Source organism: Spermophilus citellus (assembly GCF_964194105.1).
Source record: "Spermophilus citellus genome assembly, chromosome: 6".
In the NCBI taxonomy this organism is placed as follows: Eukaryota; Metazoa; Chordata; class Mammalia; order Rodentia; family Sciuridae; genus Spermophilus; species Spermophilus citellus.
In genome coordinates this window covers 30,244,130-30,266,635 of record NC_138187.1, presented here as the reverse complement: position 1 = coordinate 30,266,635, position 22,506 = coordinate 30,244,130, and the positions used below count along the sequence as shown (strand labels likewise).

The 22,506-nt window shown below is 51.4% G+C and overlaps 2 protein-coding genes across 4 annotated transcripts; one reads left to right on the top strand and one right to left on the bottom strand.

Annotated features, from left to right (window-relative positions):
- The first annotated feature begins 1,161 nt into the window (after positions 1-1,161).
- MOSPD3 (motile sperm domain containing 3) lies at positions 1,162-3,442 on the top strand. Of its 2 annotated transcripts, XM_081297731.1 has the most exons (6): positions 1,162-1,412; positions 1,594-1,861; positions 2,098-2,173; positions 2,380-2,609; positions 2,997-3,161; positions 3,265-3,439. In XM_081297731.1, the coding sequence occupies exons 2-6, from the start codon at positions 1,657-1,659 to the stop codon at positions 3,294-3,296; spliced, it is 708 nt and encodes a 235-aa protein (XP_081153857.1). In that variant the 5' UTR covers positions 1,162-1,412; positions 1,594-1,656; the 3' UTR covers positions 3,297-3,439. The 2 variants fall into 2 exon arrangements, with proteins under 2 accessions (XP_081153857.1, XP_081153858.1); XM_081297732.1 differs by lacking the exon at positions 1,162-1,412 and having other exon boundaries at positions 1,424-1,861; positions 2,410-2,609; positions 3,265-3,442.
- A 4,581-nt stretch (positions 3,443-8,023) lies between these two features.
- Positions 8,024-21,843, bottom strand: TFR2 (transferrin receptor 2; the record flags this gene model as incomplete). 2 transcript variants are annotated; one of them, XM_081298271.1, is made up of 18 exons in its annotated part: positions 8,024-8,406; positions 11,181-11,321; positions 11,685-11,912; positions 12,001-12,085; positions 12,165-12,241; positions 12,324-12,391; positions 12,490-12,553; positions 12,637-12,719; positions 13,136-13,255; positions 13,813-13,976; positions 14,313-14,452; positions 14,558-14,674; positions 15,021-15,143; positions 15,250-15,361; positions 15,439-15,579; positions 20,964-21,150; positions 21,254-21,506; positions 21,779-21,843. In XM_081298271.1, the coding sequence occupies 18 exons, from the start codon at positions 21,809-21,811 to the stop codon at positions 8,134-8,136; spliced, it is 2,409 nt and encodes an 802-aa protein (XP_081154397.1). In that variant the 3' UTR covers positions 8,024-8,133. The 2 variants fall into 2 exon arrangements, with proteins under 2 accessions (XP_081154397.1, XP_081154396.1); XM_081298270.1 differs by having other exon boundaries at positions 21,254-21,479; positions 21,779-21,811.
- Between the last annotated feature and the right edge of the window lie 663 nt (positions 21,844-22,506).

The window sequence follows — 22,506 nt, the reverse complement described above, 5'->3', positions numbered from 1 at the left end:
CTCTCTTGATGGTTCTCAGGATAAAATGCAAATTACTATCCTAAGTTCTAAGTTTCTTGGTATTCTACATCCTCTTTTCCACCTTATCTCTTCTGTCTCCCTTATGCCTTACGGTTCCTTGCCTATTTTTTTCAGTACTGGGGATTTAACTCAGGGGAGCTTTACCACTGGGCTCCATCTCCCAGCCTTTTTATTGTTAGACAGGGTCTCACTAAGTTGCTGAGGTCGGCCTTTAACTTACAATTCTCCCGTCTCATCCTCCGGAGTCAATGAGATTTCAGGCTTGCGCCACAGAGCCGGGCTTTCCTTGCCTACTTCTAATACACTTCTTCAGGCTTTACTGTTTCCTTTTTCCAGAATTCTCTTCCATATCTTAATCAGACTTCTGATCAAAGTTCATCCTAGTCTCTTATTCATTTATTAATTCCAAATGCTAAGAACTGTTTAAAGATACAGGAGAAAACAAAAGTCCTTTCTATAATAAGAACATTCTATTGGAGGAGAGAAAAATATGTCAAGTGGCACTATATGTGTTTATAAAAGGAAGCAAAAGTATAAGGGGACAAAGAGGGGCGGGGTTCTACTTGTTGTAAGGTGCTCCAGGAAGGCTTTCCCAAAAGATCAACTTAGTTTTTCCTCCACTAATAATGAGTGGCGTACGGTGAAATTCTTTACCTTGTCAAGGCTGTGTCCTTGTCTGCAAAAAGAAGTTAAAGATTCGATGGGATGACGTAAGCGGCAGGATTCGGCGAGTCTTAATTCCCTGAGCAAATATAAGTGATTTCCCAGGCCCGAGCAGGAAGGGAAGAGATCTAGCGATCTGGGCAGTCTGAGGGTGGAGGAAGGAACAAAGCCCTGCACTCAGCCCCGCTCCGCCTCCCAGAGTTACTTTGGGACTCCAGAGAGAATAAGAGATGCCCTAAAAGTCTTACGTCACTAGGACCAATCCAATCACCTGCGCCAGGTGTCTGTGAGGTCTTTAAGGGCACCAATCACGGTAAAGTTAGGCGAAAATGAGGCTGTCATGACCAATGAGAGAGGTCGTACGGCGGAAGTGTGAAAAGGGACTCTCCGGAAGATGGCGCCCTCAGTCTGGCCACATCTGATTGGCAAGTGCTTTGACCACAAGGTGATCATCATAGCACGAGAGGCCGTTCGGAGACGGAAGCTCGACGGGCACTGCCGAGGTCGGGGAGGGATCGTAGATACAGGTGTCCCGGAGAGCCGGAGGCGTAAAGGGTAGTTCCAGATGTGGCCGCTGTGGCGGGCGGAGTCTGGCCAGAGAGACTGGGCGGGAGCCCTGAAGAGCCCGGAAGAGGCGGGGTCTGAAGCGGGGCAGGGATAAGGAGATCGCGACCCGGGCCCGAAGAGAAGGACCGGATTGGGAGCCACAAGGGGCAGGGTTTGGCGAGGTAGGCGTGGCCGTCGAGGTGAAGATTGGGGGCGGGACCAGAACTGTGCAGGGGAGGTTTGGGGGGCCTGGGCCTGGGTCTGCGAGAGCCGCATCCAGCGGGGTTTCGAGGTAGCAACGGAATCAGTCCAGGCCTTACGCAACGATCTAGTCTTGTCCTCTTTCGTCCCTCGCGCCCCCAGCCACAGACTCCAGGCCCTGCCCCCTGAGCTCTGCCCTCGGATGTCCGACCGCCAAGAGCCTGCATGCGCCGTGGGGCGCCCCAGGACCAGGAGCTGGTGGGTCCGGGGGCCCCTGGGCGGGGGTCCCGGGGCGCCCCTCCTCCCTCAGGATCCGTTGTCCCGGTCCTCGTCTTTCCCCCGGATCTAGTATTCAGGGTGGACCAAAGGAGTGGACCCCGGCAGCTGCTGACCCTCTATAACCCCACGGGAACCGCGCTTCGCTTCCGAGGTGAAGGAATGGGCATCTCGTGCTTGGGATCTGGGGGCTGGTGGAAGGACATTGAGGGGTTGTCCTTCAATGGGCTGGTTGTTGGGCTGGAAGAGTCAGATGAGCAGGACCAGATGCCCACCTTTGGCTACTAGAAGAATCCTAACCATCCCTGGCTGGAATAGAAGGCAGAGGGGACGCTGGTTACACCGAGGCCAGACTTATTTAGGGTCTCTTTGTATGCCTTTATCCCACAGTCCTGTGTACAGCACCTGCCAAATACACGGTTTTTGATGCAGAAGGATATGTGAAGCCTCAGTCCTGCATTGACATGTGAGTTGGGAGTTGGGGAGGCTAATGGAAGCCAGGGGTCGCTGCCAATTATTATCTTAGGTCTGAGACCGGGTTTTCCTGAAATTGTTTTCCCCACCTTCTGTGTCACTAAGGGAAAGGTTCCTGGGGAAGAGACCTGGATTTACTTAAATTTCTACTTCTCATTCACTTCCTCCCAATGGGCTTCTCTCCTGTCTTGGAGCTAGTGTGATTCGCCATGTGGCCCCCATTCCCAGCCACTATGACATCCAGGACCGCTTCCGCATTGAGCTTTCTGAGGAAGGGACTGAGGGCAGAGTGGTGGGACGCAAAGACATCACCTCAGTTCTGCGGGCCCCAGCCTATCCCCTTGAACTTCAGGGACCGCCCCAGCCAACACCCAACCCAGAGCCTCCTGCCTGGACAGCACCACCCATGACAAGACACTTGCAGGAGAGTGAGTTGGAAGATGGGGATTCTTGAATTCTGTCTGGAGGGAGGAACTAGCATTATTCTGGAAATGAGCTAAATTGAATTTGAAGAAGTTTCCTGGTCCAGTCTTTTGCCTTTTGATGAAAACACTTCTAATTGAGATTTTGTATTAAGGGGAAGAAAGACTACAATTTCTCTGGTTTCTGGTTTCTACTTAGAGGAAAGAGTTCTTCCTTAGCTCTATCATACTTCCTATCAGGTGTCAGCTCAGTTCAGTTCAACAACAGACCTCTATGGAGCAATTCTGCTGGTCTGCATTATGTATGGAAGACAGTAATGAGGCAGAGGGAAGAAAGGGACCAAAGTTGAGAGGGTTAGGGGACTGTCAATGCTGATGAGCCTTGTTTCCCAGACCCCCGCCAGCAACTGGCTACCAGCTCCTTCCTCCTCTTTTTGATGACGGGCATTGTCTCTGTGGCCTTCCTGCTGCTCCCACTCCAGGATGAACTTGGCAGCCAACTGCCACAAGTCCTGCACGTCTCCCTGGGACAAAAGTTGGTGGCAGCCTATGTCTTAGGTGAGCAAGTAGTAGTGTGACCCAGGCCCACTTGTAGAGAAAGGGGAGCAGGGGCCAGGGGAGGGCTGCTCCTGGGACTTTCTCTTTGTTTTTCTACCTCCAGGCCTCCTCACCATGGTGTTCCTCCGGACCTGAGCTCCCTGCTCAACCCCACCCTACCGTCACCTCCCCAGGCAGGGACCTGAGGCAGCCACTGTGATGCACCTACCTTGCCTCAATCCTCTTCTTCCCATCTGTTCCCTAACCCCACCAAGAAAAATACCCAGGGATTTGTACTCATTTTCCAAATTGAATAAAATGGATTTTTAAATGAGAAATGTAGGGTACTTGCTCCTAGCTTTCCACTCCTTCCTTGATGCCCTGATATCTTTCTGTTCCTCTCACCCCCATTCCCAGGGGATCCAGAAGCTCGGGGCAGTGAAGAGGCCTAGTGGGGATTTAGAAGACCTGAGCTAATCCTGGTGTTTCCTCCAAAAGACCATGTGACCTTGAGCAAGTCATTTAGTTTTCAGAGCTTTGGTTTCTATACCTCTAAAATTAGGGCATTGGGCAAGTTGATTCTCTTGTGTGTGAGCATGTGGTGCTGAAGACTGAACCCAGGTCTTTGTGCATGTTAAGCATATACTCTCCCACTTTACCAAGTTGATTCTTTTCTTTCTTTTTCTTTTTTGGTACCAGGGATTGAACCCAGGGGCACTTAACTACTGAGCCACATCTCTAGCACTATTTTGTATTTTATTTAGAGACAGGGTCTTACTGAGTTGCTTAGCACCTTGCTTTTGCTTAATCTGGCTTTGAATTCATGATCCTCTTGCCTCAGCCTCCTGAGAAGCTGGGATTACAGGTGTGAGCCACCACACCTGGCTCCAAGTTGATTCTTAAGTTACTCTTTAGGCTGGGAGTGTCACACTATCATCACAAAAAAAAAAAAAAAAAAAATCTTTTGCCCTACCATAGGATCCTGTCCTCCAAGCCAAACTGCCTAACTTAACATGAAACAAACAGAAATGTCACTTAATCCTGCCTGATGCAAAACCCACATCTCACCAGAAGGATCTCTTGCCTGGGTTACCCACATGCTTACAGTCCCCAGAATCCTTTTCTGCCTCTGTGACCTTTATCTGTTCTCATTTTATCTCTCCTTTAATATTTCAACTCCCATGAATAAGAAACACCAAGGTCCCTGCCAAGATGGTGAGAAATGGCATTGCCTGATATAACCTCACTCTAACCAGGCAGGAGAAACTACAGCACAGGAAAATATAAAACCAGATCCTCAAAAAGTAGCTTCCAGCCCACCTGCCCTCCTTCAGATGCTAAAGGAGAGGGGAGAAGGGAAGAGGGGGACTCTGTGACACTGGGCAGATTGTTGGTTAGGGACAAAGAATCAGTAAATGTTTATTAGACAGACTGAGTCTGGTACACTCCTGGAAGGTGATCTGTTGTTTCAGTTTTGCCCTAGAAGTCTTGTCCCTCCCATATCCTGAGCTGGCCATAGTGGGGTGTGGCCCCATAAGTGTACAGAAAATGGACCCAATGTGTGCCGAGGCGCACCTCTCAGGCTCAGGAAACCCCTCTCACCGAGTTACATGTGTGTGGATGATTGCCATTAGCACTGTAGGGGCTGGGCCTGGGCCCCCAAAATGCAGTCGAGCACAGATTATGGTCCTTGTGTGGTATGTACCTGTAAAGAGGACTGACGGCCAGTGGGACCCAGAAAGCTTCCAGAATGCAGCTGTGAAGGGATGGGATGGAGGCCAGATGGGCTTGGGACATAGAATGCCTTTTAAGCAAACTTTTTAGAAAACAATACTGAGCTTACAGCAGTTGGAACGGGAAAGTGTTCATTTCCTGTAGCTGCTGTTACACATCATGATAGTGGCTTTAAACAGCATAAATTGGGATTGGGGGTGTAGCTCAAGTGCATGAGTGGACACTTAGCATGTGTGAGGTCTGGAGTTCAATCTCCATCATCAGAAAAAACAAAAGCATAAATTTATTTTCTTACAGTTCTAGGGGCCAAAAATCCAAAATGAGGCTTCTGGAGCTAAAATTAAGGTGGTTGCAGGGATGCATTTCTCTTAGAAGCAACAGGGAGCATCTGTTTCCTTGCTCTTTTCCAGCTGTGTTCCTTGGCTCATGGCCTCTCCCTCCATCTTTTTTTTTTTTTTTTCTCCCACTGCTGGGAATGGAACCCAGGGCCTCACCTCTGCTAGGCCTCACCTCTGCTAGGCCAGAGCTCTATCCCTGGTGCCTCTTTGTGTGTCCAGATTTCCTCTTACGAGGACACCAGTGAGATTGGATTGGATTTTAACTTAGTCACTTCTTTAAAGTTCCTATATCCAAATATTGTCACATTCTGAGGTTCCAGGAGTTAGGGCTTTAAGATGTGAATTTGGGCCAGACACGTGATGATGCATGCCTGTAATCCCAGTGGCTCTGAAGGCTGAGGCAGGAGGATCACAAATTCAAAGTCTGCCTCATTAACTTAGCAAACCCTAAGCAACTCAGTGAGACCCTGTCTCTAAATAAAATTCAAAAAAGGGCTGGAGAAGTGGCTTAGTGGTTGAGTGGCCCTGTGTTCAATCCCTGAGGAAAAGAAAAAAAAAAGTGAATTTGTGAGGCACAAATTGAGCTCATAACACTCCCCATCTCTTAAATCTTAGTCACATCATCATGCAAGATGACATTCTTTTTCAGGTTTCAGGGATTAGGAAGTAGGCTCGTCTGCTATAAGGAACAAAGAGACAAGGGGAAGAAGTGGGGCCATTTAGGAAGTTTTCTCTGGAGTGTATGTCTGGGAAGCAAATAGTTGAGATTTAGAGTCCCCAAAATCCACCAAGTCAGGCTCATGGGGCTAAAGAGGGCAGTTTCATCCTGAACCCAGAAGGGGCATCGCAGACCTTAACCTCAGCAGCCACCTTCCCAGTGTCCTGAGGAGCCAGGTGAGGTGTCTCATGCCATGCTGAGAGCAGATGACCAGGAGGTGGGCCCTAAGATTATATCACTGCCCAGGGAAAAAGAGTCAGGCCACTACTGTGCCTCCAGAAGCTGTGACTAAAAAGAAAAAGGCACCAGCACTTACAATCCCCTGCCCTCTTGTAGCTCAGACTTTGTCAGTGGACAAAGATTGGCCAAAGGCAATTCCAGGGACAGATGTCCAAGGCAGGGCCAATCGAGCAGGTGTGTGACCATTAGTCTTCTAGGGCCCATTCTCATAAGGGAACCCACTATTTGGAGTTTATGCTCTGAAGTTGCTGTCTGAAAAATTCTTTTTTTTTTTTTTTCTGGTACTGAGGATTGAACCCAGGGGTGCTTAATCGTGGAGCCACATCCCTAGCCCTTTTATATTTTTATTTGGAGACAGGATCTTGCTAAGTTGCTTAGGGCCTCGTTGCTGAGGCTGGTTTTGAACTTGTGATCCTTCTGCAAGTTATCCTCCTGAGCTAGCCACCTGGAAATTCTTTTTTAAATTATTATTATTATTATTATTATTATTATTTGTATGTGGCACTAAGGATTGAACACAGTGCCTCGCATGTGCTAGGCAAGCGCTCTACCACGGAGCTACAACTCCAGCCCCTGGAAATTCTTTGTGTGTACACCAGGAATTGAACTCAGGGGCACTCGACCACTGAGCCATATCCCCAGCACTATTTTATATTTTATTTAGATACAGGGTCTCACCGAGTTGCTTAGTGCCTTACTGTTGTCGAGGCTGGCTTTGAACTCTCAAATCCTCCTGCCTCAGTCTCCAGAGCCACTGGGATTACAGGTGTGCACCACCATGCCTGGCTGGAAATTCTTAATATCATTTTGAATTTATGTTTTAGAAGGAAACCATTGCTACATGTGCAATTTTAGTTACCAGTTGTTGTGTGCATAATGGACAGTGCTCATGTGGAATATCTAGTCCTTCTATATATGTAGAATTGCTTGATATATTTAAAAGTAGTAGTAGAATAAAACTATAAATACCTTTAAAAAAGAGAGAAGTGAAGTGAGCTGGAGCTTATGCTGAGACACTTGCATCCCAGGGGTGAGTCTTTGCTGTCCCCCTGCCTCTACCAGGGAAGAGCTGCCATCTTCCTTTCCCAGGAGGGGACTGGGCACAAGAACAGGGAAGGTCAGGGTTAGGCACACAGGTTCTTTTTACCAAACTGGAGCAGAAGCCTGGGTACCTGGGAGGGTCTGCACTCACACTAAGCATCTCCATGCCAGAGTGTGACAAAACACCCAGACAGGTGGAGACTGTGGGAGAATAAAGCGCTGTTTCCACTTTTTAAACAAAAGTCCCTCATTTTCACTGTGCACCAGGCCTTGTAAATAATGTAGCTGTCCCTGGTTCCAATGTCAGTCCTCCAGCCCAGCCCCATGGTGGTCTTCGGAGAACCACAACAGGCCTTCATCATTTGCTCAGGCAGTTTCCCAAGGTAACACACAGCTCAATGCTCCCAGTGGAAGCTGTGTCCTACACACATCCTCTCTGACCCCTTCTGTTCCCCAGGTCTCAAAGGAGGGGAAGGGGGACAGGAGGAAGCATAAAGTGCTTATGAATAACATATAACCAGGTGGTTTATTGTCATTCAAACCGGTGCCCCTCCCACCACAGACCACCTGTTGGCCCTAAAGCTGTCTCTCCCATTAAGGGAACTGGCCAGGTCCCAGAGCCCAGCAAAGCTCTCAGAGTGGGCTCTGGGTACTGGGGACCCTGCTCCTGAAATGGAAAGGGGGCTGTGATGGCCCCAAAGGATGCTGCTCACCGTCACACTACGGATGAGCTATTCATCTGCATTGTAGGACCAGGGGTGTGTGGGTGTCTGCGCAGAGCCGGTGGAGAGATCGGATGGGTTAATGATAAATCGGTCGCAGTGAGAGGTACATGGGTCACCTCCTTCGCCCTGCACTACTCAAGCAGGGAGATCAAGATTCCTCAGCAGGGGTCAGGAGCCTGTGGGGTTCCAGGCAGGCCTCAGAAGTTGTTATCAATGTTCCAGACGTCTCCTCCAAGCGCGTTGGCTGCCCCCTGTAACGTCCAGGTGAGCAGGGCTAGCTGGCGCCGGAAGCGGCTCTCCTGGAAGCCTAGATCATGGGACAACTTGGAGGAGGCCCCGGAACTGTTGGAGCGCAGCAGCTGCAGGTGGTCGAGCAGGGCGCCCAGCGTGTGGTCTCCATGGCCCAGAAAGATGTGTCGGAACGGGAAGTCGGCCGGTGACACGTACTGTGACAGCAAGTAATACTCCACCTGCACCAAGAGGAAATCAGGTCGGGGTGGGGACCCTGTGCTCAGGGCGAAGGTGCCAACCACGCCTCCCTCCAGCAGTTCCTAGCCAACCTGGGGACCCAGTGCCTACTTCAAAAATATTGTCCAGCGGCTTCCTTAAGGCCCACCTCCCTTTAGCTGTCCAATCATGAGCAGCCATCTTGTGACGTCACCAGCAGCCGGGGAGGATGCCTCCTCCTGCTGTGCTGGGTTCTGTTCTGGTAGTTCTATGCCCAGCGCCCACAGCTGCGTCTAGATCGCCCCAGTTGCCCTCATCCATTCACGCACCTGCCCAAAGCCTCCTGCTGCCCTGCCGTTCAACACCGCACTCGCACTCCCCGCACTGGCACTCTGCCCCGCCTCTGCCAATGTCCACAGAGCAAAGGTCAAGAGACAGCCCAGTCCTGATGAAGCACACTGTCACCCTCTGCCACAGTGCTGTTCCCTCTTTCCCCAGATGCTCTCACTCCTGGTCATTCTTCCACCTTTCTGACCCCATCTGTGGGCAGATCTCAAGGTGTGATCTCCCTCTGTCCTTCTTTACCTATAGTCCCACGTTTTCAGCCCTGGATGGATGTTAAGAGTCACCCACGGAAGGTTTTAAATCATCATTGCCTAGGCACCACCCCAGAAAAAAACATAATCTCTACAGGGGACCTCAGATGCTCGCATCTTTTCAATGTATTTGCACACAGAGCTCATCTGTCTCTCTGTCTTCAAGGACCCCTGTGGGCACACTGCCAAATCTCCTCACCAAATCATCCACTGGAATCCTGCCCCACAGGATAGGGGCCACCTGGACATAGCCCCACTCACATACTAGAGCCAATCTCTACCAAAACCTGAGCAAGTAATACCTGAGCAAGGTATAGCTCAGCGGGGGAGCACTTTTCTAGCACTCCTGGAGCCCAGGGGCCAATCCCTAGCACCATACAACGAAGACAAAAACCCTGCTTTATGTCCTCATTTTGCTAAGAGCATCAGTCTTCCCCAGAGCCTGGGCTCTCAACCTTGCAGGTGAGTGTGGGGTGGGTACAGGCTATGAGGTCAGATCACCTGGCCCCAATTTCAGCTCTATCGCTCTGTGTAACTTGGGTAGTTATTTAGTCTCTCTGAGCCTCATTATCTGCATACAATACTAGCAACCTCACTGGGTCTAGGAAGTTCTATTAGGCAAAGTGAAGTAAAGCCCCTAGCACATGGCAGCTTCTATTCCCTTAATACCGAATGCTTCACATCAGTCCGTCCACCTGCCATCCTCATCCAGAGCTCAGCCTTCTCAACCTCATTCCCTTCTCAGCCATTTACTCCCTGGTCAAAATCCTTTCTAAAAACTCCACTTTGCCCATATCATCTGCTGGCTCCAGATTTTCCTGATGCCCAGAACCAAAATCCAAACTTCTTATCCTGGCATTGGAGGCCTCCCACTGTTGACCCCTAAGCCACTCTCTGGGTTGCCACTCTCTTCCTCTGCCCCTCTAAAGGGCCTCTATTCCGGCTCTGCTGGTCCATGCCCTGTTTCCAAGGATGCCAGACCTGTTTTATTGCCACACCCTCGTTCTGGGTCTCTCCACCCTGAAATGTCCTCTTTTCTTTGAACCAACTGAACTTCTGCCTGTTCAAGACCCAACTACTCAGCCCTGCTACTGTAGCATGAAAGCAACCACAGACAATATGAAAAGCAATGAGCATTGCTGTGCTGCAAGAAAGCCTTATTTACAAAGCAGGCTCCATGCTGAATGTGGCCTGCTGCCTGTAGGTTGCCAATTGCTGGTTTAGAGCCACAAAATTCCTTGGGTCTAGCACAGCCCTGTATTTCTGGCTCTTAAGTCCTAGTCTTTTCCTTCACCTCCCTAAGCCTGAGTCACGTTCCGCACACACAAGTGCTCTTTATCCCTTGATGGGGGCAGGGGTTCGTCCTTGGAGTCTAAGGTATCAGAAATTAAACCAAGACCTATAAATGAGAACGAAACATAGCCAATCTCTTGGATCGCCCCAGGCCCACGTGGTGGGGACAGAGGGAAGTGGAGAATAAGGGATCAAGAGAGAAGGAAGAGGAGATCCTGAAGGCAAGGAGAATGAGCAGGAAAGACAGGTTTGTAAACTGAATGAGTGACGCCAAAGGACATGGGCATTGGCACACCTGTGCACATGTGGCGTACACTGTTGGCTTCCTGTTCACCCCACACTTGCTGAGGATGATCGATCTTGCTTCTAATTTTACCCTATAGACCTTTTCCCTGAGGGATTACATTCTTACGGTGAGAAAATGGAAGGATAAGAACTGGAGACGGTGGACCTCCAAGTATTCAAAGCTACACAGGAGGGATTAGCGAGGGAATCAGCGCTTAACTTTTTCTTGACGCCTACTCCAAGCAGCCTCCCAGGATTCCACCCACCTCATTATCAGAAGAGAACGTTCCACCCTCCCAATTCTTTGGTCTTTGGCACCTCCCAGGCTATAACCCAGTGCCCCTTGTACTGTGGACTACGCTTTGTCCCTCCAAAGGGGCGGGAGAAGTTAAGTGGGAACTGGGTTGGTCCCGCCTGTCCATTTCATCACTCTGCAGGGCCTGCCTCTGTGACCCCAGCAGCTCCTCCAGCCTGGCTGGTCTGTGAGCACTATGTCCACAACAAGGCGCGCCGGGCGGACAAGAGCAGCCAAGAGACGAGCACGAGCTTGGAGAGCAGCGCGTGCGCTAAGGCAAAGGTGTCCGCGCTGCCACTGGAAAGGGACGGGAGGGGCGGGGCCTCACCCGCATGATGCGCACGTTGTACATGCGCATCAGCCTCTCGTCCCTCTCCTCTGAGCTGTAGATCTCCTTCCGCAGCTTCTCGGCCGCCCGGATGTAGTCTCCCCGCGCCGAGTACACCCACTGCAGGGTCAGCCCGCGTGCCTGAGGGCAAGGCGCGGGCTGGGGCCGAAGGCAGGGACCGGGACCCCGGCCTAGGATAGGGTCCAGGTTCCCGGGGACAGAGCTGGGACCCTGGGCCTTGCAGGATGGGAGAGGTATAGAGGGACAGAGGACTGGGGATAGGAAGCAGGGAGAAGACCCTGGACATTTGAGGTTGGGAGAGGACAGATGCCTGGGGCTTGGAAGGTACCGGTTGTGTCCTCGGGGCTAGGGTGACTGGAGGCAGGAGTCAGAGGACCTAGACTCCGGGGACTGAGGGGCTGGACCCCCTGACCTAGGCAGCACCCTATAAGGATAGAGCACCCCCAACCCCCAGAGTCTGGGAGCAAGGTTGGCATCTTGGACCTTGAGGTCCCCAGAGAATTCGTTGAGGCTGCCGATGTGCCGGAGGACCACGTCCCCATAGCGGCCGAAGTCGAAGGGCAGCAGGTGGTCGTGGCTCAGCCGGATGAGGAGCTGCCCAGCGAGCTGGGCCACAGCCTGGGCCACGGCGGGCAGTCGGCCTTGCAGCATCTTGTGCAGGTTTTCGTATGTGTCTTCCTTCGTGTGCAGGAATGGGTACGCCGGGTCATCCTGCCGGGACAGGGAGGGGCTAGGGCCAGGGGCGTGGTTCCCACAAGCCCAGAGACTGATGCCCTGGGGCAGGGCCGGAAAGTCTCACCTCCAAGAAGGAGAACTCCACCGCAGGGACCCCGGCAAAGGCCGTGAAGGAATAGGCGCTGCTGTCCATGGGCAGCGGCCGGATCCTGGGGGCAGGTAGGTTGGGGGGGCTCCGTGGGCTCAGGCTCCTCCCAACCCCCTGCTTCCCACCCCACCCCAACTTACACCTCGGCATCCCAGCTGGGATTGGTGAATACCACCTGCTCATAGAGAGTCTGCCCACTGTGGTTAGGAGAGTCCACCTGGGGGCAGGTGGGGGCGTGGTCAGGCCCCGCCCCGCCCCCGCAGTTTCCCCTTAGCCCTTCTTCCTGACCCATCTCTTGCCTGCTTCAGGATGTTCTCAATGAGGCTGATCAGCAGTGGGCTGGTCTTGGCATGGAACTTGTCGTCCCCTTGAAGAGAGGGGAGGGGAGGCATACCAGGTTTAGGAATGGGCCCAGGGGCCAGGGTGGGCCTGAGGGGGCCGGGTGGTGGCATTGCCCCAGCTCACCCAGCACTGCGTTATCCAGGCTCACGTAGGCTACAGCTTTGAGGTGCAGCACACTGAGGTAGCCCTGTGGGTGGGGGAAGAGTATGGAGAAGGAACCCACGCCATACCTCTCCCCACCCCCTGGCTACCTGCCCGGATCCAAATCACCTCCAGCCACTCTGTGGAGCCCACACTCCCAAAGTCGCCTCCATCCCAGCTGATGAAGAGAAGACTTCTGCGGGGTCGGAAGCCTGGAATGGGGGACAAGAAGGATGGGCTCTTCTGGGAACCACCAAAGATCCCCCTTTGTCTTCCTCTGTCCTGGTCCCCAAGGGGTCTCCTCTTCCCTCTCACCAACCCCCATCCCAGCCCATCTTTCCCTGCATCTGCCCTGACTTGACAATAATAGTGATGGGGATGATGCTATATATGGAATTTCTGCTTAACTTTCCACTCAGACCCAAAGACACCATTATTTCATTTTTAGATGAAAAAATAGAGGTGAAGTGACTTGCTTAAGGCCACATGCTAGGCTGTGGAGGTGCCAGGTGTGGAGCCCAGGTCCCAGTGACCTCCCTCTGGTCTGAGCTCCCAACTGCCTTTCTGCCCCACCCCTGCAGCTGCACCTGACAGCTCTGCCCAGCCCAGGCCCAGGCCCTGACCTTACCATTGCTCACCATGGAGGAAAAGGTCCGCACCAGCTCTAGTAGTATGCCTGTCCCCACAGCTGACTTGGCTGCTCCTGGGCCCCATGCATCTCTCTGGGCCCCGATGACAACATAGTGATCTGGAAAGGATGTGTTTGGTTCCCACCTCTTACACTGGAAGTACCCAGAATCTTCCCCTCCCCCCGCACCCCCACTCCCACCTCCCGCATCCTCACCCCAGGCTCATCACAGGCCTCCTGCACCTCTCCCTGGTGCTTATCTGGGTGCTTAACAGGGCCATACTCTTCCCCAAGTGTCTGGTGCCCTCTTCTCCAGGTCAGCAACCTACTTCAATTCCCCACCATCATGAAGTCATATTTGGAATAGTCATCCAGCTAACTGGACCTCTTTTATGCTGAGTCTCAGTTATAAATAACCCGTCCATCCCACCTGTGTCTACTCACCTCCCAGGCTCAGGAGCTTACTCCCCAGCAATGCTGCCCATTCAGTCTCTGGTCATGAGGGTTCCTCACTGCAACCCCCATCAGTCCCAGTTCAGCCTCCACTTGCCAGTCTCCCTCCCCGGATACCCCTCCTGCTCCCTCTCCAGGGCCTCCTACATCTGCCCTGTATGGCAGGGGTTATGAGCAAGGGCTCTGTTCCCACAAGCTGTGGGTGCTGGGCAAGGGAGACCCACCTGGCTCTGCCAGGCCCTCAATGCAGCCAAAGATGTTGCTGATGGGAGTGGAAGTTCTATGGTTGTTGACCTCTAGGTGCAGGCCTGGCCCGGGGCCCAGGCGATAAGGGGAGCCTGGGAGGCGCCCCTGCCATTCCTGAGGGGCCACAGGGCCTTTAAGCTTCCTGGAAAGGGATAGAGCAGAAAGGGTTAGAAGTGGCAGAGAGAGCTGTCCAGGCTACATAAGAACCCAGAGATCCCGCTTTACTCTCTCTCCCACCCTTGGCCTCCAGGTCTCTGCCTCTGTACCTCATCTGGGATGGGGGTAGCGCAGCCAGGGCAGCCTTGGGCAGTTGTACAGGTTGTGCCCTGCTCCAGGGTGCCCAGCAGAGATGGGTTTTGAAATCTAGTGAGAGCTCTATTTGCTAAATGCTGGACCCTAGTAAGGCGTGTCCACTCAGAAAAGGAGTCTCCTTTTTTCTAGTTTGCATCCCACTCTCTGCCTCCCTGTCTCCCCTCACCTTAGCAGGCGGAAGGCAATGTCTGCACTGATGGGCTGGGCGGGGATGCTGGGGAGGCCAGAGGATGCCACTGGAGGGAACTGGGTTTGGTTGAAGGAAGGGAAGCCAGGTGTATAAGGGTCACCAGTTCCCAGATGCACCTGTGGTAAAAGAGTGCCCATTCTGAAACTGGGCTGGGCTAGCCCCATTTCCAAGGACCTGTGGCCTGGACCTCAGGAAAGCACTACTGGCTTCCCCAGACTCACATGTCCATATACAGCCCGGTGGCTGGACAGGCTTGGCTTGTGTGAGTCCTGGGAGAAATCTGCTGGGTCCGGGTATATGAGCACTCCTTTGGCCCCAAAGTCCTGGGCACTGGCCACCTGGGGGAGGGTAGGAAAGCAAGGAAAAGTGACATAGTCCCTTTGATCTGCTGCTGACCATCCTTAATGGGCTCTCCGTGGCATCTGCTGGCCTATCAGAGGGCCACAGTGGGTGTGCATCCTCGATGCGCCCCCTACAGACTCTAACCCCCCATCTGATGTCCACGAACCTCCCGATTTTGTGGCCACCAACATTTTTTTTTATTCTAACTTGTCATATATGACAGCAGGATGCTTGATCTTTCCTTTCTCCTTTTATAGCCTCTAGAAGCTTCCCATGATTTGGTCAACCCCTGGGTTTCCCAGCCCGCACGCTCTGCATGCTGCCCGATCCAAGGACCCTTACCTTCTGGGCAAAGCTGGTCACCCCGACACGCACCAGCAGGAGGCTGTCGGTTAGCTCCACGCCCCTGGCCCGCAGGCCCTGCAGGTCTTCCGGTCGCCCGTAGTGGGCGTACACCAGCTTTCCCTGGGGACGCCAGGGACCGTGAGGCTTGCTGCCCGCATCTCTCCTCCGCGGCCCCGGGAAGTGCGCGCGCTGCTCCGCATTCTGGGGGTGGGCAAGAGGCGCTCACCGTGGCGTTGCCGGTGGCGCTGTAGGGACAGTAGGCGTCGGGGTCCTCCAGCGGCAGCTGCTCCCCGGCCCTCCCGGTCTCGTCGAGCCAGCGCAGAGTGTTGGGATGAGCCCTGAGGAGCAGGGGAGGTGAGCGTCTAAGCGCACCCCCATCGCGCGTCCCCGCCCCGCCCCCGCCCCGCGCACTCACCGGTCGGGGAACTGCAGCCCCACGTAGTGAGTGTCTGTCCACACGTGGTCCAGCTTCTGGCAGGAGAGCGCTGCAACGACGTCCTGAGCCAGGGCAGCCATCCCGGGGGAGCCGGCCACCCGTTGGCGAAGGCTGGTTTCCCTGAGTGGAGAGAGGTGAAATTGAGGCTCAGAACGGGACAGAGGTGGGCCATCAGGAACCTGCAGGAGTGGGAAGGAGCAGAGAAGGATGCCAGAGAAGTGGGGTCATCCCAGGGTAGGGCCAGTGAGGGGCTAAGTTTGGGGACTCTCCTTATGGATTGGTTCTCTTCCATCACCACCAGGACTCTGCCCCCAGCCTCTCCAGGACCTCCTACTCGACCTTAGCTTCCCATAGCCAGGGAGCCTGTCCACCATCCCTTAGCTTCTTCCTGGCTGTGACCAAACTCCTGGATCCATGTTGCTTCCCCCTGCATGTGGGGCATGGGGGCACTGCCCACAGGCACCTGCAGAGGCAGGCCTGTGTGCCCAGGCAGCAGACCCTGTTTTGCACCTCCTCCTCCACCTGGGCCTCCTGGAGACACTGCATCAAGGTTGGGACACTTAATGTTGAATCACGTGGTCTACTGCAGACAGCACCTTCTGTCATAGTTTCCACCCACAGATTGTCACCTTAACTCTTACTGCTCTTCCATCTCATCTCTGTCCTGGGCTGTCCCTGGCTTACCTGTCATCTGGCTCCAACTGTGCCCTCTGTGGCAAACAAAGTCCTGTCCCCTCTGATGATCACAGAATACCCCTTCTACATCTGTCCTGGGCAGAGACCTGGCTCTTAGTTGAGTCCACAGAGGGACTGCAGAGAGCATGGCTCAGTTCTCATTGCCCTGGGTTTGCAGTCAGGTGCTCCTGGTTCTCCATTTTGATTTCTGACCATTTCTCCTGGGTGAAACTCTCTTCTTATGGAAACCCAGCCATCCAGTTCTCCAGCCCTTCCCTCCTCACTGTTGGTAGCTTCTGACCAATCATCCATTCTCATTGAGGACTATAGCATTTAGCTTATCATTCCCCTCCACACCTCACCATGGTCCCCAGTGCTGCACTGCATCAGAATCTCTGTGGATGAGACCCCTTAGTCTCTGCCACCATCTTTAGCTCTCACAAAGACCACGATGGTCCATGGGCTCAAGGCCATGTCTTTCCCCCCAACTCAGTTCCCATCCAGAATCTCAAGTGCTTGTTTGGAGTTGCACCCAATCAATCAATGGGTACATAAAATATGGTAATTGCACCGGAAGTCCTCTGTGGCAGCAAGGAACAATTGACTACACAGCAATAGAGACAGAACTTTAAAACATTGTGTGAAGTTTAAAAAAAATCTAAATTAAAAACACACTAACCATAGCTATATCTGATTAATGGGTCTTGGAGTGATTTTGTAAAAACTTTTATTTTTCAGGGCTGGGGCTGTGGCTCGGTGGTAGCACACTTGCCTGGTATGTGTGAGGCACTGGGTTTGATTCTCCGCACCACATATAAATAAATGAAATAAACATCTATCAACAACTAAAAAAAAAAGTTGTTTTTTTTAAAAAAGAACTTTTATTTTTCCATGTTGCTTAAGTTTAGAAATAATTTTTAGCCGGCACAGTGGTGCACACCTGTAATCCCAGTGACTTGGGAGGCTGAGCAGGGGTACTGCAAGTTTGAGACCAGCCTCAGCAACATAGTGAGACCTTGTCTCAAAAAATAAAAAGGGCTGGGGATGTAGCTCAGTGGTAAAGCCCCTCTGGGTTCAATCCCCAGTACAAAAAAAAAAAAAAAAAAGCATTTTACACAAGCATTCTGTGTGTGTGTGTGTGTGTGTGTGTGTGTATGTTTAGGTGCCAGGGGTTGAACCTCTGAACCCAGTGCCTTATACATGTTAAGCACACACTCTACCATTCCCAACATTACTGTTTTAAAAAACCTACACATACACATAAAACAACATTACATGTTGGGTCTCATCCCTGGGTATCCACAAGGGATTGGTTCCAGGACCCTTGCAGATACTAAAGTCCACTGATGATCAAGTCCCTTACATAAAATTGCATAGTTATATTTGCATATAATACACATGTATCCTCCCAGATACTTTAAATTATCTCTAGAGTATTTATAACACCTAATATAATGTAGATGCTATGGAAAGAGTTGTCATACTGTATAGTTTAGGGAACAGTGATAAGAAAAACATCTTTACATATTCAGATGAAGATTTTTGATTGAATGAAACAGCCCAAAACAGGACTGGGATTGAGGTTCAGTGGTAAAGCGCTTGCCTAGCACATGTGAGGCATTGGGTTCAATCCTCAACACTACATAAATAAATAAATAAATAGATGAATAAAATAAAGTTATTGTGTCCATGGACAACTAAAAATATTTTAAAAAAGGAAAAAAAAAAAGTCTAAAACAACATTTGCAGCCCTGGAGAGCCAAGTCCAGGTCCGTGCTCCGACCCTTTGCACATGTCATTTTGGGGCCTGAAATGATTTGCCACCTACTTTTTTCCTGGCATACTACTCATCCCTCAGATCTCAGCTGTCAGTTCCTCAAGGAATCCTTCCCGGACCCTCAGTCTAAATCGGGTCCTCTGATAATGGTCATTTGTCACACCCTTTACTTTTCTTTCAAAGCCATGATCCCAGTAATGATTATATGGTCGTGAATGTGACTATTAGTTTCCTATTGATTTCCTCCAGTGGACCGCAAGCTCTATAACAGGAGGATCAGACTTCTTTGGTCTCTGTGATGTCAGATGTCCACCAGTTCAGCTTAGTACCTGTCACATAGCATGTGCTAAAAAATTTGTTGGGTAAATGAATAAATGACTTCATCCATGTTACCACCAACACAATTCCCTGGCTCTTCTCATTCGTTACCCAGAACTCCATCTCTGGAATATTTGTCCATTGAGGATTTACTGGAAACCACAAAGTACCAGGCACTGTGGAAAGTACTGCAGACTCCAAGAGAAACAGTGAGAGTTTATCAGATCCGACTTCAAAGCTCCAGAATCCACTCTCTGACTAGACCTTTTCAGGCTCCAACCAGCTCCCTTACCCTTGCATATCTGCTCCTGAACCTAGGCAGTCCAGATTGTCCAGTTTCTCCACGTCCGTCAATTTCTCTCTCTGCTTTCCCTCCCCTCCTAGCCAAACTAGAGCCTCGCATCAGCTCATCGCCCTGCCCCGAGATGCCACCCTCTCCTCCCTGCCTGGGATGGAGCCACAGTGCTAACCATGTTCCTAGGCCTGTCAAATCATCCACCTCCTTAGCCAGTCCTGGGGCTGCCAAGTGCTGCTCAAGAAAACAAACAAATCCCTCAATGTTGTAGAGGCCACAGATTTGAGGTCTTTTAGCAAAAGGAAAAAAAGTACTTTCCAGTGTATCAAAAATGTAATAACAGGGCTGGGGATGTGGCTCAGGCGGTAGCGCGCTCGCCTGGCATGCGTGCGGCCCGGGTTCGATCCTCAACACCACATACCAACAAAGATGTTGTGTCCGCCGAGAACTAAGAAATAAATATTAAAAATTCTCTCTCTCGGGGCTGGGGATGTGGCTCAAGTGGTAGTGCGCTCGCCTGGCATGCGTGCGGCCCGGGTTCGATCCTCAGCACCACATACAAAACAAAGATGTTGTATCCGCCGATAACTAAAAAATAAATATTAAAATTCTCTCTCTCTCTCCTCTCTCACTCTCTCTTTAAAAAAAAAAAAATTCTCTCTCTCTCTCTCTAAAAAAAAAAAAATTAAAAAATTAAAAAAAAACGTAATAACATTCCTTAAATGAAGAAATCTATGAATACAAATTATGATGTAAATATTAAAAAAGAAAAATCATGTGGTCTCTTCTTATACATTAATAATAATAATAATAATAATAATAATAATAATAAAACTCCAAGGCTGGGGTTGTGGCTCAGCGCTTGCCTAACATGTGCAAAGCACTGGGTTCGATTCTCAGCACCACATAAAAATAAATAAATAAAGCTGGGCATGGTGGCACACGCCTGTAATCCCAGTGCCTCAGGAGGCTGAGGCAGGAGGATCTCAAGTTCAAAACCAGCCTCAGCAACAGCAAGGTGCTAAGCAACTCAGTGAGACCCTGTCTCTAAATAAAATACAAAATAGGGCTGGAAGTGTGGCTCAGTGGTCGAGTGCCTCTAAGTTCAATCCCCAGTACCAAAAATAAGTAAATAAGTAAGTAAATAAATAAATAAATAAAGGTATTATGTCCAACTACAACAAAAAAAATATTTTTTAAAAAAAATTCCATACTGTTTTTCCTTTCCTGATCATTACATAATATCAATAAAAGAAAATAAAATAAAAAGGTCTTGGGCTGGGGATGTAGTTCAATGGTAGAGCAGTACTTGGCTAGCATGTGTGAAGCCCTGAGTTTGATCCCTAGTACTGTAAGAAAATAAAATAAAATAAAAAGGTCTCAGTAAGATAGGAATAGAAACTTCTTTAATTCCATTTTTTGGGGTATTGGGGATTGTGCTTAATCACAGAGCCACATCCCCAGCCCTTTTTTATATTTTATTTAGAGACAAGGTCTTTCTGAGTTGTGTAGGGCTTCACTAAGTTGCTGAGGCTGGCTTTGAACTTTCGATCCTCCTGCCTCAGCCTCCTGAGCCTCCTAGGATTACAGGGGTGCACCACTGCAGCTGGCCAATTGAAGTTTTTGAAAGCCATACAAAGTCTGTAGCAAATTTCATACTCAATAACAAAGTATTATAAAAAAATTCCTATTAAAATCAGGAAGTAGGCTAAGATAGCTACCATCACCAATATCCAAATTCATGCTGTCTCTAATGCAGTAAGAAATGAAAATGACATAAAACATACAAGCATCAGAAAAGAGAATATGTGTCTCTTGCTTACTACAATTTATATTATTTACTTAGAAATACCAGGAGGACCCACTGAACATGATTCCCAACCAGATGAGGGCCGTGGGTGGGTTGACCTCTTCTCTGGACCTAGCTGGGCTCCTTCCCCTAGGGTGTAGGGACTACCTCACAGGAGGAGAGACACAGGCCTATCTTTGCTGCACCGTAGGCCTACATAGTCTGGCTGACATCCTCCTGCACTGTAGTTGGGGGTCTGTCCCTACAAATGCATTCACTTTTTTTTTTCCTTATCTCCTGAAACACTCCTCCTCTGAGTCCCACAGAGCTCCCTCCTGCCAATTTGGTATCCTGGCCCCCAGGTACAGCACGCAGGACCTTTCTGGGTTTGTCCTGCCTTATGTTGACCCTTCTCTTCTCATTCAGCTAGCATCTTCATCTCCAAAATATGCCACCCTCAGAGACTCAGCCCCCTGGAGCTCAGCTCTAAGTGCTTGCCATCCTTCCAATGAACCAGGAGACCAATGAAGCAGGTGGAAGAACTCGGAGGGGACCAGACACCAGACACCAGGGGCCTGGGCAAACAGAAAGGGAGGCCAGTCTGAGAGGAGAGGACACTGAGGACCAGGAAGGGGGCAGGCTGATCTTACCTGATGGTGTCTTCCAGGCGCCCCTCCCCCAAGAGCCGAAGGAACATGGCCTGGAGGTCGCTCCAGTACAAAGTGCCCTGATGGGAGTCCAGGCCCAGCTCATAGTTGCCGTCCTCACTGACCACCAACAAGGAGTCCCCACATGCTTGACAGGACCTTCGGAAGGCCACGTAGCCGAGAAGGAAGGCTGGTGGGTGGCAAGATGAAGAGATTCTCCTTGTACCCCTCTGTGGACACCAGAAATCTCCCCCAGTCCAGGCCCTTCACTGCGGGGCAAGGGCATGACTCACCCCCAGTGAAGATCAGGAGGGCAGTCAGGACCAGGTAGGGGGCAGCCCTTCGTCCTGCTGCTGCCCACGGTATGAGGTTTGGCAGCCCAGCTCTAGAGCCCGGGGACTCAGGGCCCCTCAGCTCCATGGGGCAGAAGTGGACAGGCAGCTGGGCCCCCTCCTCCCTGTCTTCCTCTTCCTCCTCCAGTCGCCCCTGATGGGGGCCTTCCACACGTTTGTAGATGGTCTGAGAGCGTTGTGGGGACAACTGTTGCTGTGGGGGACAGGGCCGGCATGAGATAAGGGGAAAAGGCCTGGGGGAAGAGGAGGGATCTGGCAATAATGGTGTTTGTGACTTTGGGGTGCTGAATGAGCACCAGGCAGGGAGAGGAGCCTGAAGGAGGCTGGAGGGGAGGAGCCAGAGGGGAACAGGAGGAGGAGGGAGAAGGGTCAGGATGCTGGTCAGAAGGGGTCGGTTTTATGGGTTGGGGGTGCCAGGGGACCTGATGGAAGGCCTGAGGTATCCTCCAACCCCACTCGTCTTACCGCTCTCTGGAGTAGACCCCGAAGCCGCTCCATGCTTGTGCCCCCTTCTGAGCCCTGCAGGCTACAACACCCCCGCCCCCAGTGATAAACCGTTTGTGGGAGCCCCCGAGGGCCCCTTATCAGCCCTGGCAGGCAGTCTGAACTCAGGCCAGTTCTCACCCCTCCACACACACAAGGGTGGGGGCGTAGTCCTGGCCTCAGTCCAGCCTTCCAGAGGGCCCCCAGCCCAGGCCAGAGGACAAGGGGCTACGCCTCCCCTGCCAATCCCTCCACAGCACCCTCCTGCCCCCTTGCTGCAAAACAATCAATATTTTTTTTTACCTTGGAGCAGACTTTGGCCTCTTAGTTCCCGTCAGGGGTGGGGGAGGGGGCTGAAAACCAGGGAGAAGAGGATATGGGTACCTCTCCTGTTTCCAACTCTCCCAGTGACCTTCGGGATCCCTTCCTAAACCCTTCAACCCCATGCAAGATTCACCATGAAGGTGAATCTTGCAGGTCCCCTGAGGCCCAGGCTGCTGTCCCTGCCCTGATACTGCCCTAGTGAATCCTAAGGTGGAGACACTTGGGTCAATTGACTCAGGGTTTGGACTGGGCATGTGGATGGAAGTCTTTTTGGAATTAGGTCCCTACTGACTACTGGGGAGGGAGGCACATGGGTAGGGTAATGTGGTCAGGAGGGACCAGTGAATATCCAGGATAGGGAGGCTGGAGTCAGGGTCAGGGCCCAC